Here is a 14,667-nt window from a genome sequence, read left to right as displayed (position 1 = left end):
CACTTTTGACCTATCTGAGCTTCATTTGATACACTACAATTGTCCGAAACTACGCCACAGTTCATTCTAGTCACTCCATGATCGACATAAAATGAGCGTGAAAAAGTTTTGAGAAAAACCACTGAGCCAAAAATTTGCTTATTCAGTTCTTTCAACAACACTTAAAACCTTGTTTTGTACTATTAACAGAAGCTTTGCTTGTAACGCACTATTCTTTTTCAAGTAATTTTCACAAGAAAACGTAAGGTTCAAAATTTAGTATTCCAAATCTCAATTCAAATAAGCAAGTTTATATCGGAAACGAATTGTAACGACTCCAACTGGTGAAAAACATAAGCTCTGTTTTCTTGAATGTAATTGTTTCAAAACTACACGTCATACAACACAAATGTCACGCACAAATTTCAAAAATTCAAATATTGCACTATATCGATTATCGAACCAAAAATGGCAAAACTGCCCAAGAAAGGTGAAAAAGGATTAGTTATAGAAAGTTTAGAAGGCAAAATTGTACGTTGCCAAAGGTCTGAATAGACTCGACATATTAACAGCTGAGAATGCACTTTGCTTCAACATTGCGTCGACTTGCTCTTTTAGCACCATGTACAGTGCTTTGCTTTGAGCCCCATTTCTCATCGCCAGATTAGCCTTCAGTTTATTGTCTTCTGGCATATTCATTAGAGCCCTGGCTGGATCGAAGACATACGAGAGATACGTCAGTTGATTGTACAAATCAGCTTCTGAAACCCGTCGAGACAGGGCGTGTTTCTTACATTGAGGGCACAGCGGGTGTCGACCTACGAATTTAAATGGGATACTTCTCGTTTTGAAATCACAATCCTCGCAGTAGTACATATTCGCGTAGTACTCGTTCACAAACGAGCGAAGCTGCAGAAGAAGAGCATTTGTGATTGGTCCACGAGACTCGAAAAGGTGATATTTGCACTTTTCGCACTCGAACAAAGCCAGATTTCCTGAAGTTTCGTTGAAGGCGTTCGACACACACGAAGGCGTTTTGCACTTCGGACACTTGAATTTGAAAGGCACGCAGTGTTGAAAACGAGTCTGCAGATCAGGTTCATCCAACTCGGTGATTTGCGTTTGCTCTTTCACGGCATATTGGGCTGGATCCAAGCCTAACAACAAGACCAAATATTTACTATCTGAATATGAATGGTGTTGGCGACTGGAGATATACTTAAATCGGAGTGTAAAAAATATTTGACACATGTTTGCGCAAAAAAATTCAAAAAAGAGTTATAACACAGAGGCCAAGCTGCGCTTTACAAACAAGCGAGGAAAAGGCAAAAAAGAGCTCTAAAAGTCTATTCATACAAAGTGAAATAAAGAGAAGATAAATATACACAATGAAAAAAAATTGCTGAGACAAAGAGTATCACGTCCTCCACGACCGATGGTAATTTTACAAAAACTAGCCACCAATAACATAGCTAGCAACAGACAGTTGCGAAAGATTCAATGAACCCACCCAAGTGAACAGAAAAAAAAAACTGACTGAATGTGGCTCAAAAACACTGACTTGTAGGTTTCAAGAATAATAGTTTTCAAGAACAGTATGTTTTCAAGAACAGAAAATAGTGAAAATATTTCTAATAAACAGAAAACTTTTCAAAAATTGGATTTATCCGAAGTCCATACCGACTTTTCTACAAAACAGATAGGGTGAAACGGTTTATGTAGGCAAATCTAAACACTGTCTTAATTTGAATGAACCATCAACCATCAGCCTCAGAACCACCAGGTTAGTTTTTAAGAAAGAAATTTCCAAAAAACGCGCAAAATTTCAAAAATTAATATAACTTCTTTCAAAACGTAAGCCATAGCCACTTCCACAGAGAAATGCGCAGAAATGGTGTTTTATCTTTCGATTAAGAACTTATCTTAGATTTGGCAAGATAGTTCAGAAAAATGAAGTTTCCAAAAAACAATCAAAATTAAAAAAAAAACGGACATTTTCTTAAGTCATAACTTTCTTGGATGAAAGTACGGGCGTAGCCATATCTGCAAGGAAAATTTCGACTGGTTGCTGTTGCGATTGAACCCTTAACCTCGGATTTGGCAAGAAAGAATAAGTCAAAAAGTTGAACCCCCTAATTTCAGATTTGTGGTAATATTTGAGATTATGAAAAAAAAAATCAAAACAAATAGTTCAAAAATCCCCCTATTGCAACTTTCGAAGGCCGTAGAACATTGGTTAAAATGGAATGAGACTAGCCAAAACACGCTGGTACACAAAAGGTTAGTATATTTTCCCATTGATACTACTTTTTTCCAAAATCGTCACAGTTTTTGAGAAAAACTGAAATTTCAGCAGAAAATTTACAAAGGTACGCAAAAAAAAACAAAAAACGAAACCCATACATTTTCATAATACCTATTTGTTTCAAACATTAACACTAGCCAAAAGGAGCAGCAAAATATGCTATTAAATTGCCTCTGCTTATATAAGCAAAAGATAAGATTGAATTTAAATGTATCAAAAAAGCCACCAAACGAGAACTTTTATTTGCAAATTAGATTTTAAAAAAAGGTTCTTTATACAAGTACACTACGTTTTGCTTGTGTAAAAAAACTCCAGAAGTCTTTCCGATATGATTAACCTGATATTAAATTTTTAGCAAAGATTTTTATTTTGGAGAAAACTAATACCATGTGGAAGATAAAAACATCGCCAACAGACAGTTGGAAAAGAGTCAAACAACGCAAGAAAAAATTACTGAAACTAAATAAACTTTCGAATTTCAAAGAAAAAGTATATGGTCTTAAACTTCTTTGAATTTCAAGAACAATTTATGCTTGATTTTTTCAAAAAAAAATTAACCCAATTTGAGAAAACTGAACCAATAGGTAAACTTTTTTATTCCGCTGAGAAATCAGAAAACTAGAACCCATTTTCGAAACTAGAAGTCAATCTCGTTTTTCTTGACCTGTACACTTTTGCTGTTCGACAGTGGAGTTTGCTTTCCCTTTATCAAAGGATATGATCTAAACTAAAATAAAATCAAAACTCAGACCCGAGAAAAATCAAATTTGAGAGTGAACAAAATTGAAGACTTTTACTGATGAAAAAAATACAAATACAAAACCATCGCAACCTATAAAAGATTCTGAACTACGTTCACCAACTCTAAAAAAAAAATTATAACACTATATAAACAGCCAAAAGGCGCTACTAGATAGACCATTTGAATGATTCTTGCTTTAAACTCTGAACTAACCGAGACACTGTGCAATACTGGCACTGCTGATCTCGTCAATAGGTTCACATATCCTGGCAATTACAGGGTGCAGCTGCTGACTGTAGTAGTAGTTTCTGTCTATGGCCAGTTTGCCCCCACTCTTCTCTAACTCCTCTGGACTGTAGCCCCTCTGAGTGGCCGACAACTCAGACCCGTCTTTGCACACAACATACGGCACAGTGTCGCCGCCTTGTAGCTTCTTACCACCTGAAGTCGACAAAAGTACTGTTAAACAAACCTACAACTGGCTTAATAATTATTTGCAATTTTGAACAGAAATTTCGCTCTCGTTTTAAAATTTTCTCTCGTTTTGTATCAGCTCGCATTCTTTCAGATCCCACAAAGAGTACCTTTGGCTTCATATTCGCCTTCAAATTTCGTTCCAAAAAAATCGGCATGTTTTGTCGACAAAACCATCGGTGGTTTTCTGCAGAAACAATTTTTTACAGACTGGTCTTATAAAAACCAATTTATGCGGGATATATTCACCACAATGACAGTCCTTTAAATACTTTTTAGTTGACATTTACCTTTACTGTTGAGTCGGGCCGCAACCTGCACGTGCGGCAGACTTCGCTTATCCGGGTAGCACTCCGGCGCCTTATTCAACGTCTTCCGGATAATAAATTTCTCCAAGTCAACCTTCCCGTTCTCTATATTCGATGCCAGATCGGTTAAGTACTGCTGAATATTACACACTATATCCTCGCGTGTCTTATTAGACAGAATCTCGCCAATCACAAACTCTCCTGCTTCGCGCGCCAAAATTGACCAATCACGACGCACGATGTCCAAACCTTTCAGCTCTTTCTCATACTTGTATTCTCCATTGGGTAAACTTGTCACCGCAAGAGCAGCGTACTTCTTTTTCTTCAACAGCAACAGACACTTGTACACGCCGTCAATGTCAATTTCTAAAGTTTTGTAGTATTTGTTCACTTCATTTTTGATTTTCCCGCCAATTTTGAACACTTCGGCCATGTTTTCAATATTCGAATTGACCATAATTGAATCAGTATCTCCGTATATTACATCATGGCCCATGCTTTCAACGAGCTCTTTCGTTTTCATCAAGATTTCTCTGCCTTTAGCAGTAATGAGAGCAGCAAGAGGCTTAGCGTAGAAGCGCGAGTTGGGAAATCCGAGACAGCCGTACATGCTGTTGGCTGTCAGCTTCAGACCCTTTTGTCGAATATCGTATTGCGCCTGAAATCAGAAATCTTGGTTACCTTGATTCTTTGATAGCATCTCAACGAAGTGTCTTTGTTCTTGAAGCATCTTAAAAAATTTAACTCAAAAGTCATCATATAATACAAAACAACAGTGTTCTTTTTAGACTGAAGTAAAAACAAATCTTCCCAACAGTTTTGCAACAGAAAACAAGCCTTGTCCCAGCAGACAGAATAAGAGACGAAAAACAGCAAGTCGAAAAAACTTTCAAGACTTTGAAAAAAATAAACTATAACAGGGATAGCCGCTTAGAACAAGGAAAGCCGGAAAAAAATACAACAAGGATATAACAAGGATAGCCGGTTTTTTTTTTCAAATTAAAGCAGTTTTTTTCCAGGTGAAGTAATAAAAGGATCTGACGTTAAGTTAAAATTTAGGCATATTCGACATTCGTAGTAATATAGGCAACAGGACAACAGATTTTGAAGAAAAATGACTAGAAAAACAAAAAATCATAATTTTTTTTTAATTCAAAATTATTTTCAAATTTTCTTTGCAGAAACTTTTTGATTCCCACAATGGCGTTAAAAGCTTTCAAAAAACTATAATTTTACTCGAGTAATATTTAAATTAAGCATAAGTAAGCTATTGTAAACGGCCTAAATTAAGCATATAAAGCTTTCTCGCTCGCTTTACTGGGGGCGTTAGACAGTGCCGAAGTTAGAGAGTGCCGAAAAAGGCGGGAAATATTGGAACGCAATTTAAGAGGCTAGCTTTTGGCGGGAAAATTAATAATGACACTTGAAACTTGTTCAGACTCAATTTTGGCGCCAAAATCGATGAGCAAACAAAACTTTCTTTTCTTTTCTCAATTAGTTCACGACAAATAAACTTGTTCAGACTCAATTTTGGCGCCAAAATCGATGAGCAAACAAAACTTTCTTTTCTTTTCTCAATAATTTCACGACAAATAAGTCAGTTTCTGCACTCTTTAACAAATTTTCGGCACTCTTTAACAAATTTTTGTTTTCGGCACTCTCTTACTTCGGCACTGTCTTACCCAACCGCTTTACTCGCTCGAATTTAGACGAAAAATCAAAAAACTCAAACCGGTTTTTCTCGACCGTGGGACACTTTCAAAAACGACTGAAAGAGCTTTAATATGATACATCACTAAACGCTCTCCGATGATTATTTAAGGTAGCAGATTCTGCGTGGAAAAAAACTATAACACACCCAAATACAAAGTTACTCCCTATTTTTCAAATGGTTGCAACAACAAGGATAGCCGGTTACCGTGCAAATAGCACAGGATTTTCCGACCATAACTTTAAAAAGAAATTGAGAAAAACATTTCAAGAAAAACAATCACCGCCATTAAATAAGTATTCAAAACCATTTAATAAGAGGTAAATAGGCCGAAAATATTTTAGTAGAAACCAGTTAATCCTAAAACAAAATGCTTTTTAAACTTTGAAATTCAAATTGTTTATTTATGCTGACATTCCTCCTGAAACACACAAAGCGTAACACTTTGTTTTTGCCGTTCAACTGAAGCTATTTGAAGTAAACTTACAAATAAGAGCGACTTTCAATTGAAGCTAAAATTGCATTGATCAAAAGTAAACTGATGCTCTAACAAAAAAAAAAATCCACGTCCGCACATATCAAAGAAAAAAAGGTCTAGAACGGACTCCAAATCCAGACCGACCTTATGTTCCCAAGGCGTCTGCTTTATCTGGATACCAAATGAAGAGGGCCTCAAAAAAGTCTTGTTCCCGATAAAAAGTAACATTTCTCTCAAAAAAAAACTAATTGAACGCTATCTCCCAGCATCAAGGATATCCTTGAGATTTCAAATTGACATATTGCACGTCACAGTCACGAAACTCTAACTTACTATTGTAAAAGCATTACGAGGACTAAAAATGTTCTCACCTTCAGCTCTGCGGTGAGATTTGGTTGTTTCAGCAGCAGCTTCACTTGTTTCCTCTTGTCCACCAACTTCCTGATCTCAGTAGGCAGGATGCCCACCTTCAGCCCCACATCTGGAACATCCGGCAGAACTGGCTCCTCCCCTGCCGCCTCTCCCTTCTGGGACTCGGCTGCATAGCAGTGGGATCTGGACAACACAACGGAAATTACTCAATACTGACAAAAAAGAACACTAATCGCGGAAGCGTATCTGTTCTCATCGCTCTGCTCCGGACATGATCAGCTATTTTTAGAATATTCAACTAAAAAACGCGTTTCTTGTTTATTGCAAACAAATTTACATGATTGTACGAATAAAAAAAATTTCACCAAAGAGATGCGGAAAAAAACCTACAAAAAGCAGAAGCGAACAAATATTTCTCATACTAATTTTTAACTAAAAAATTAAGGGAAAAAAATTGAATGGTACACTTGTCAAGAATTGTTCATGATTGGATTTTTTCTAAATTTACCCAATTTAAGAAAACTGGATCAATAGTTTTTTGTTCGCTGGGAAATCGTAAAAGATAATTTACCAAGAGGTAACAATACCTTGGCAGAAACTTTTTAAGCCGAAAAAAGAAATCAACAAGATTCAAGACTTAATAAAAGTCCCCCTGGCCCTCAAAACACTCTAACAACATTATTTGCTCGTCAATAGACAATATGAGACAAACAAGCCGATATAAAATAGCCCAAAACCTATGTAGCAAAAAAAAATAGAAAAAAGTTAAGACTAATAAAAAGTTATTTAGCCCCCCTCGCCCTCAAAACACAGAAACGCACACACAAACTTTTTTCGCTCGTCAAAGGACGCAATATGAATCCGATAAGCCAATATAATATAGGCGGAAACCTATCAAGCCGAAAAAATTGAACAATAACAAAAAAGGCGATAAATTGTTGTCATGAAAAATTTGAATAAAATTTATATTAAGCTGTTTTGCATTTCAGCAATCCAGAGGTGAGCATTAAAACGTTTCCAGTAAAAAAACTCGAAATTAGGTCACTAAGCTGATAAAATTTAGTCCGAAATCATTTGAGCAGAATAAAGTTTTGGAGAAGATTGGAGAAGAGTAATGAGAGCAAGTAAACATAAAAACACTGACTTTCTTTTAAAAATCTCAACTTTCGATTTTCAAAGAAGAAATAGATGCCCTTTAAGCACTTTGAATTTCGAGAACAATTTATGATTGGAGCTTTTTTGATAACATGAACCCAACTTGAGAAAACTGGATCAATAGGTAAAGTTTTTATTTCGCTGGGAAATCATAAAAATCATTTACACTTTCGAAAATAAAGTAATTCACGTTTTTTCGCGCCATTTCCACGCTCGTATTTGGAGAGTGCCATGTACGTCATTTTCAGCAGACTAATTTCAATTGAACTCAAAAAGGGCATAAAACCAAGTGCATCAATATTTTAAGACTTTTTCCTGAAAAAAAATAAACAAAAAAATCAGCAAGAATTATTTAAGAGTCTTCACTACGAGCATTACTCTTAAACATGTATGATGCACTTCTGTAGCTATTAGAGCATTTTAAGATTTTTTTCTTCAAAAAAAAACAAATAAAAATATTCAAGATTTAAATTATAAGTGAAAATCACTTAGTTCTTTTACGTTTAAAAAAGTGAACATGACTAATTCAATATTCTCTCTAAGAACTAATTTCAGATTAAATTATTTTTCAGTAGAATGATGATCAAACCTGTTGACGGTGGTGTAACATATGTTGTACTCCTGCATGATGGAGGGGTAGAGGGAGTTGAAGTCGAGGAGGAGGATGCATGTATTATAGAAGCCCTTCTTCGGCTCCAACACCAATCCACCCGCGTACGCCGCCTTCCGCTTCCTACTTCCACTACCGTCCGCTGAAAGTCAAACAGACCAGTCAACAGTTGACATTTTGTTGGTAGGTCTGTAAATCGATGATCTGGTTTACTGATGTCGTACTTTACTGACACTTCAGTTTATTGTTCGCACCCCAAAACTGTGCCAATCTGACTCGACTGCAGTTAAAATTTGACTTGAGTAAAAAGTCATTGACACAATTTCTTTTATAACCCAATTTGACTCGTCGCAAGATCAAAAAAACCTCGATTTACAGCCACAGTCATCCCCTTTAGCTTAAACGGCCCAATTTTTGCTAAAATTAGCATATGGAACAACTAGAATCTTCCCAAACTTATATTGCCGTCACACCTAACGTAGTAAAACCACCCGTTACACCATAATTACACTTGAGGCTGGTGGAAAAAAAGAAAAGCTGCTGCCAAAATCAGCCAACCATTATTGCCTCCGGGCGGTGCATTCTCTTCGTCTCCCTGAGTCACCAACTCCTGTTCAATGAAGTGCTGCTGCGCCTGGCCTTTTTTGAAGGACTTGTCCGGAACCACATAGCCCTTTTCATGGAACGCATGCAGTAGCAAGAACTCATTCCTCTCGGCTCGTCCTCCTGTGAATGTTCTAGAAGCTACGTTTCCTGCGATGTTCGTAATTTGGATGGCCAGTGGTATAGATTGGAGCTCGTTGGCTATTCGAATGCAATATGAGGCGTCGTTGAGAGTGAGGGCTATAAGTTGCATAAGAGTGTCGTTCGATGAGTAGAAGTTTGACACTTCGCCCAAATCGATTTGTTGTCTGTCCTCGTGGAGGATTTGCAGAGCTAAAAATCAACATATTTCAAACGAGCAGCGACTTCAGATCATCCATGATACAATTGTTTGACCAAGTAAGGGTTAAATGGTAAGTCGATCCAGAAACCAGTACCAAAGTTTTTGGTTTTGGGTCAAACTAATGGAACATTTAAGACCATGAGGCTAAAAGATATTTCTAAAAGTACATTTTATTGACTTAGGTACCTATCTTAAGTAACTTTTAACCAGGATAGACGCGCACATCAAACTATCGGCCTAACAACATGTGAGTACGCAAAATAAGATTTATAAGATTTTAAGTACCTCGAGTTTAGCTAACTTGATCCAAAAACGTTAACTCTAAAAACATTAATAGCCGCAACATAGACAATTGGCAAAGAGTCAATGAACGCAAAAAAAACAATAAAAAATACTTGACTTGTTTTTTTGTTGAAAAATCTCATCTTTCTAATTTCAAAGAAAACAAAGATGGCCTTAAAGCTTTTTGAAATTTTAGAACACGTTAAGAATAATGCTTTATGCTAAAATTTACACGATTTCAGAAAATTGAATCAATAGGCAAATTCTTCATAATTAACCACGACCTAAAAAAAATCATCACGAACTATATAAAAGTCTGAACTACGTTCATCGACTTTTAAAAAAAAAAAATCGCAAATTAAATTATTCGGGTAAACTAATACATGGAGGCTAGTTTTTAAAATGATCAAGCGAACCACAAGAAAAAGTTATAACTGAGCGAAAATATTTTCAAGCTCTCACCCAGATCAGTGAGGGAGTATCCCCTGCATCTGACCAGTTCCTTGGCAGAAACCGTGACGTCACAGATGAGTCTGCCTGCAGTGAGGGAAGGAATCACATTGCCATTCATGCTCTTCGGAGGGTAAGTCCTCTTCAGACGGCTGATCCTGCTCCAGTGCGGAACCTAAAAGACACGAGAGCCAATGTAATGCTGCGGGTGCTGCAATCAAAAGGTTAGAAATTTCACTGAAAAGGTTTTCACTACTTATTTTTCACCCCCCTCCCGCAAAAAAAATTTAGTTCTTCGTAGACTCCCACAGAGATGTTAAAAAAGTGTTTTAAAAAATCAGGCCTTAAACAGACCCGTGAATTGATCTCTGTAGCGTACAAACATTCAGAATTAGAAGCTTTCTTGAAAGCTCTTCAACAACCTCATTTAAACTTCTTAATAACGGAATAGCCAGCAGCCCAAAAAAAGCTCTTCAAATAACTACAAACCTTGTGAAACATGAGTCTGTTGACGATGAGGTCCAACTGGAAAGATAGCAAGTCGTGTCCAATAATAATGTCAGCGTCGATCAATTTACACTTGCACACGAACCAGTTCAGAAGCGACTTTTCGTTCGGAAGCACTGCTACGTTTTTGATCTTGGAAGAAACGTTCTTCTCAAAATTATACGGGAAGATCGAGTCCTGAACATAACCACAATTCGATATAATAACTGAACATTTGTAGTAACCGGCAACAAAATTGTTTCGCTCATTGTTGATTTTTTTCCGATCTTGAACTGATTATAGGGCTTGCTAAAAGGGTGCACTCAAACGTGCGTATTCAAAGCATTCTTGGCATATTATTAGCTTCTTTCTTTGCTTTGAAGCGATTCGAGATTCTTTGACAATGTGGATAAATATACCAAAAATAAACTGCTTACTTTTGGCTTTGCAATTCCGAAATGATGTTCATGCCAGATCTTGCCTTGTGCTCCCTTTCCTCCTTTCGCGTTCTGGGTAATCGGCTGCACTGTGTTGGTGAGACTCATGCTTTTGTTCACGAGCAGAGCTACTCCCACCACTTCGTTCGTGTTCGTCTGGGAGTTGAATGAGACACAAGTGGATATAGACACTGCAGTTACAGAGGGAGCGGGTGCCGTTTTCTCGAACACCTGAGCATAATACTACATTTCAACACTCGACTAGGTTTTCATTTTTCAAATTCACATTTTGGCAAAGATGCTGATCATCCATGCATAGCATTATTTAAAAAAAATTAATTCACAGGCTGTTATAAAAAAGGATATATAAACAAAATCATAGCCAGCTGACAATTGCAAAAGAGCAATGAACGCAAGAAAACAGAAAAAAAACACTGATTTTGTAGAAAAATATTCAACTTTCTACTTTTAAAGAAAAAAATAGGTTCCCTTTAAACTCTTTGAATTTCTAGAACACTTTATGTTAGGCGCTTTTTTGATAACATTAACCCGAAATGAGAAAACTGGATCAAAAGGTAAAGTTTTTATTCCGCTAATCTAAAAAATAAATTCCACTTTCGACACTAGAAATGTTCACGTTTTTTTGCGCCATTTCCACGTTCGTATTTGGATAGTGCAATTAACGGAACCTTCAGCACATGAATTTCAATTGAACTCAAAAAGTGCATATATACATCAGTGCATTCATAAATGCATTAACATGAATGAATGCACATTTTTGATTATTAGAGCATTTCAAGACTTTCCCGGAAAACAAAAACATAACCAAGACCTTTAGAGACTACACTACATTCATTACTTTTAAGCAATTTATACCAGAATATTAACAATAAAAATCTGAAATTTATACAAACAAGAATACAAAATCTTTAAAATACTGCACTTAGAAAGTTTAGTTAGCTCACATTATACTATTACTTGTTTCTCATTGCATAGCAGCATTATGAATGAGGTGAGGTAACTATTACCTCTCTGTCCCAATTAAAAGATTCGTGGTTCGAGTCCAATCATGGTTTGTAATTGTTCCGACTATTGAAAACGGGGATGAACTTTGGATTTGGGTGTTTTAATTTTCCGCGCAAAATCAGCTACCACAAATAATCATCAGACAGGGTTGAGTGATATATCAGATGAAAGCCCTTTCAGTCGTGATTCGAACGACATTAAAAAAATCAATTTAAATTGTCAGTCGAGAAAAGCCGGTTTGAAACTTTTGATTTTTGGTCCAATTTCGAGCTAATTAGTAAGATAGTTAGTGATTGGAATAGCTTATTTAAGCTTGATTTAAGCCGTAAAAACTTATTTTTACTCAGGTACAGGTAGTTTTTGGAGTTTTCTAGCGCAATTTTGGGAATCAAAAACTTGAAAACTCAAAAAATTTCCCCTAAATTTTAATTTTTTTTTTCGTTTTCCTGGTTATTTTTCTTAGACTCACATTTGTTATGACTCTCAAATATGCCTAAGTCCTTTTTTAGTTCAAACTTTTTTTACATCTTATGCAGAAAAAACCACGACACCAATTTGAGAAAACATTGTTTTTTTTGAAACTAGCCGGATTATTCTGTGCTACTTGCACAGTAACCGGCTATCCTTGTTGTATGCGGACAAAGCAAAGTAATCTTTCCCAGAAAAATAGTGAACCTTTTCATGTAATTTTATGAAAAAAAAACTAACAGGGTCTTTTTCCAAGATAGCCGACATCTTATCGATCATTGGCAAATCGTTATCATTTGAAAATCTTAAATATTTGAAAAACACACCTTGATGCAATTAACGCCCTCGCACGTCATGTTCATGTCGCACCAGCTCACAGGGTTAATATCATTCTTCGCTTTGATCTCCAGCCAACATGGTCCATAGATATTCTTATGCAACAGAAGGTTCTCCAAAGCCGATGTTTTGGCTCCAAAGATCTTGCAAAATGTGTCCCCTTCTAACTGAGTGACTTCTGGAAACTTGCATGAGTAGCGCACCTCCAGGTAATCACTCTCAACTGGGACGTCTGAGATTTCGAAACAGTATTTCTTATTCACAACTCTTGACTTGAATTTTAAAATCTAAAAAAAAAAACAATTCGGCTTAGTTTTCAAAATCTGATAAAAACAAATCATGCACATTTAGCTTTCGAATAATTTTCGTAAGCGACTTCTTGTTCAATGGTATGTCATGGCAGAAAAACTAACCCTCAATTTCTCAGCTAGCTTGTCGAACTCCAGGTACAAATCTTTGGTAGTAACTGCTTGATCTGGATCCGATTTCCTTGTCTCTCTAGGGAGCAAAAACAAAATCCTTTCGAGTCCAGTAACTCGCAAACAACAACTCTTCAACTTCCCTGTCTTCTCACAGAACACTTTGCCAAACAGGAACAGATACTCTGGATTTTTATATGCATCCTCGTAGGCATCAAGCCAGAAAAACTTCATCGTTTTGGCCTGTGAGCTGGAGATTGAATCTTGGGTTGAATCCTCGAAGAGTGAAGCCCAATCGATGCCATCACTCGCTAAATCGTCGTCAGGAATTTCGTCTTCATTTTTGCTTTTCGCTTTGCCGGTATCGACATTGGGGTCGACTAAATTGTCGTCGAAGTCAAATCCTTCCAGCAATGCCGCACTTGTATTTTCTTCCTCGTCCTCAACATGATCTTCAGCAGAATCATCATAGGTTTCAGCAATCGTCGGCACGGACTCTAGCTCATCTTTCATTGTCACAAACTCTTGACTTTCGGGCACCAACACATCCGGCGCAGTCTCGACAGGGGCCTGTTTCGTAGCGAATTTGTTTAAACGACTGTGTGATTTAGTTTGCAAGAATGATTTGGCCGAGCTGGGCAACAATGAAGCCCCGCTTGTGTTCCAGTAGCTGCTCTTGGAAGAAGTGTCCAGTAGTCTCAAAGAATGCACCGATTTCGCCGTTGTCGCATCTTTTTCTCCTGTTGCACCTCCTATCACAATTTATCATACATTCATACAACTTATCAATTAATTTATCATATAATGGTTTTAAATCCAATTATTTTATGATGACTAAATTACTTACCAGAAGTATCAGCTTTAATTTCTTTCAAAATATCGCCCAATATGTCATCGTCATCTATTTTCACTTTGGATTCTTTCGCTTTCACAGCATTGGACGAACCGATTGATCGAAAAACGTCGTCTATACATTTCATTTTCTTGCGAGCTCCACCTTCCCCGTCTTTGGCCCCCTTTTCAACATCGTTTCCTTTCCTCTTCTTTACTTTCCGATCACCAGGTCTTTTAGAATCATCATCAGAGTTGTAATCATAATCTTCGTCAAATACTTCGCGCCCATCATCGTCATAGCCGCTGCCGACAACAAAGTTACTTTCTATCCGTCCTTGAACTCGACTTGAATATTCTTCTTCTGTAACAACCTCGTACAAATTTTCAACTTCTCCAACCTCGAAAGCATGCTTCTTGCCTTCTGCTTTACACTTTTTCAGAAGTTCCAGAGCCGACAACCTACTGCTCTTCTCGTTTCGGTTTCTACGACCTCGTCTTTGAGCCAACGCCTCAACTTCTTCATCTTCCTGCTCTTCAACGTCTTCTGTAGTTTCATCTTTTGCGTCAATTTGCGGTTCAGTCATCCCAATACTCAAAAATTAACACTAAATGAAAATATACAAAAATTAAGTCACTTTATTACATTTATAACAGAAAAAATTGAAAAATGATATCCCGCAGCTGTGCAAGGAACGCAGGTTTCAACATAATAAAAAGAACCTCATTTTTTTAAAAATTTGGAGGCCGCCCTACAATTCCTGTCTAATTCCTTATCTGACTTATTTTGAAAATCGAAAAAAGTTGCAATCATTTTTTTCTTGATCATTTTTTCTTGAAAATTTAATCACG

General features: G+C 36.8%; 1 protein-coding gene across 1 annotated transcript; it reads right to left on the bottom strand.

Annotated features, from left to right (window-relative positions):
* Positions 1–255: 255 nt before the first annotated feature.
* Positions 256–14,417, bottom strand: LOC134856306 (DNA polymerase alpha catalytic subunit-like). Its single transcript, XM_063872663.1, has 12 exons — positions 13,832–14,417; positions 12,979–13,736; positions 12,556–12,852; positions 10,736–10,966; positions 10,302–10,496; positions 9,825–9,987; positions 8,693–9,070; positions 8,114–8,276; positions 6,369–6,552; positions 3,791–4,466; positions 3,240–3,467; positions 256–1,136 (listed from the first exon to the last, which is right to left on the bottom strand). The coding sequence occupies exons 1-12, from the start codon at positions 14,400–14,402 to the stop codon at positions 496–498; spliced, it is 4,485 nt and encodes a 1,494-aa protein (XP_063728733.1). The 5' UTR covers positions 14,403–14,417; the 3' UTR covers positions 256–495.
* Positions 14,418–14,667: the final 250 nt, after the last annotated feature.

The sequence above is a fragment of the Symsagittifera roscoffensis genome, unplaced genomic scaffold (assembly GCF_963678635.1).
Source record: "Symsagittifera roscoffensis unplaced genomic scaffold, txSymRosc1.1 SCAFFOLD_61, whole genome shotgun sequence".
Classification (NCBI taxonomy): Eukaryota; Metazoa; Xenacoelomorpha; order Acoela; family Convolutidae; genus Symsagittifera; species Symsagittifera roscoffensis.
This window is presented reverse-complemented; position numbering and strand designations above follow the sequence as displayed.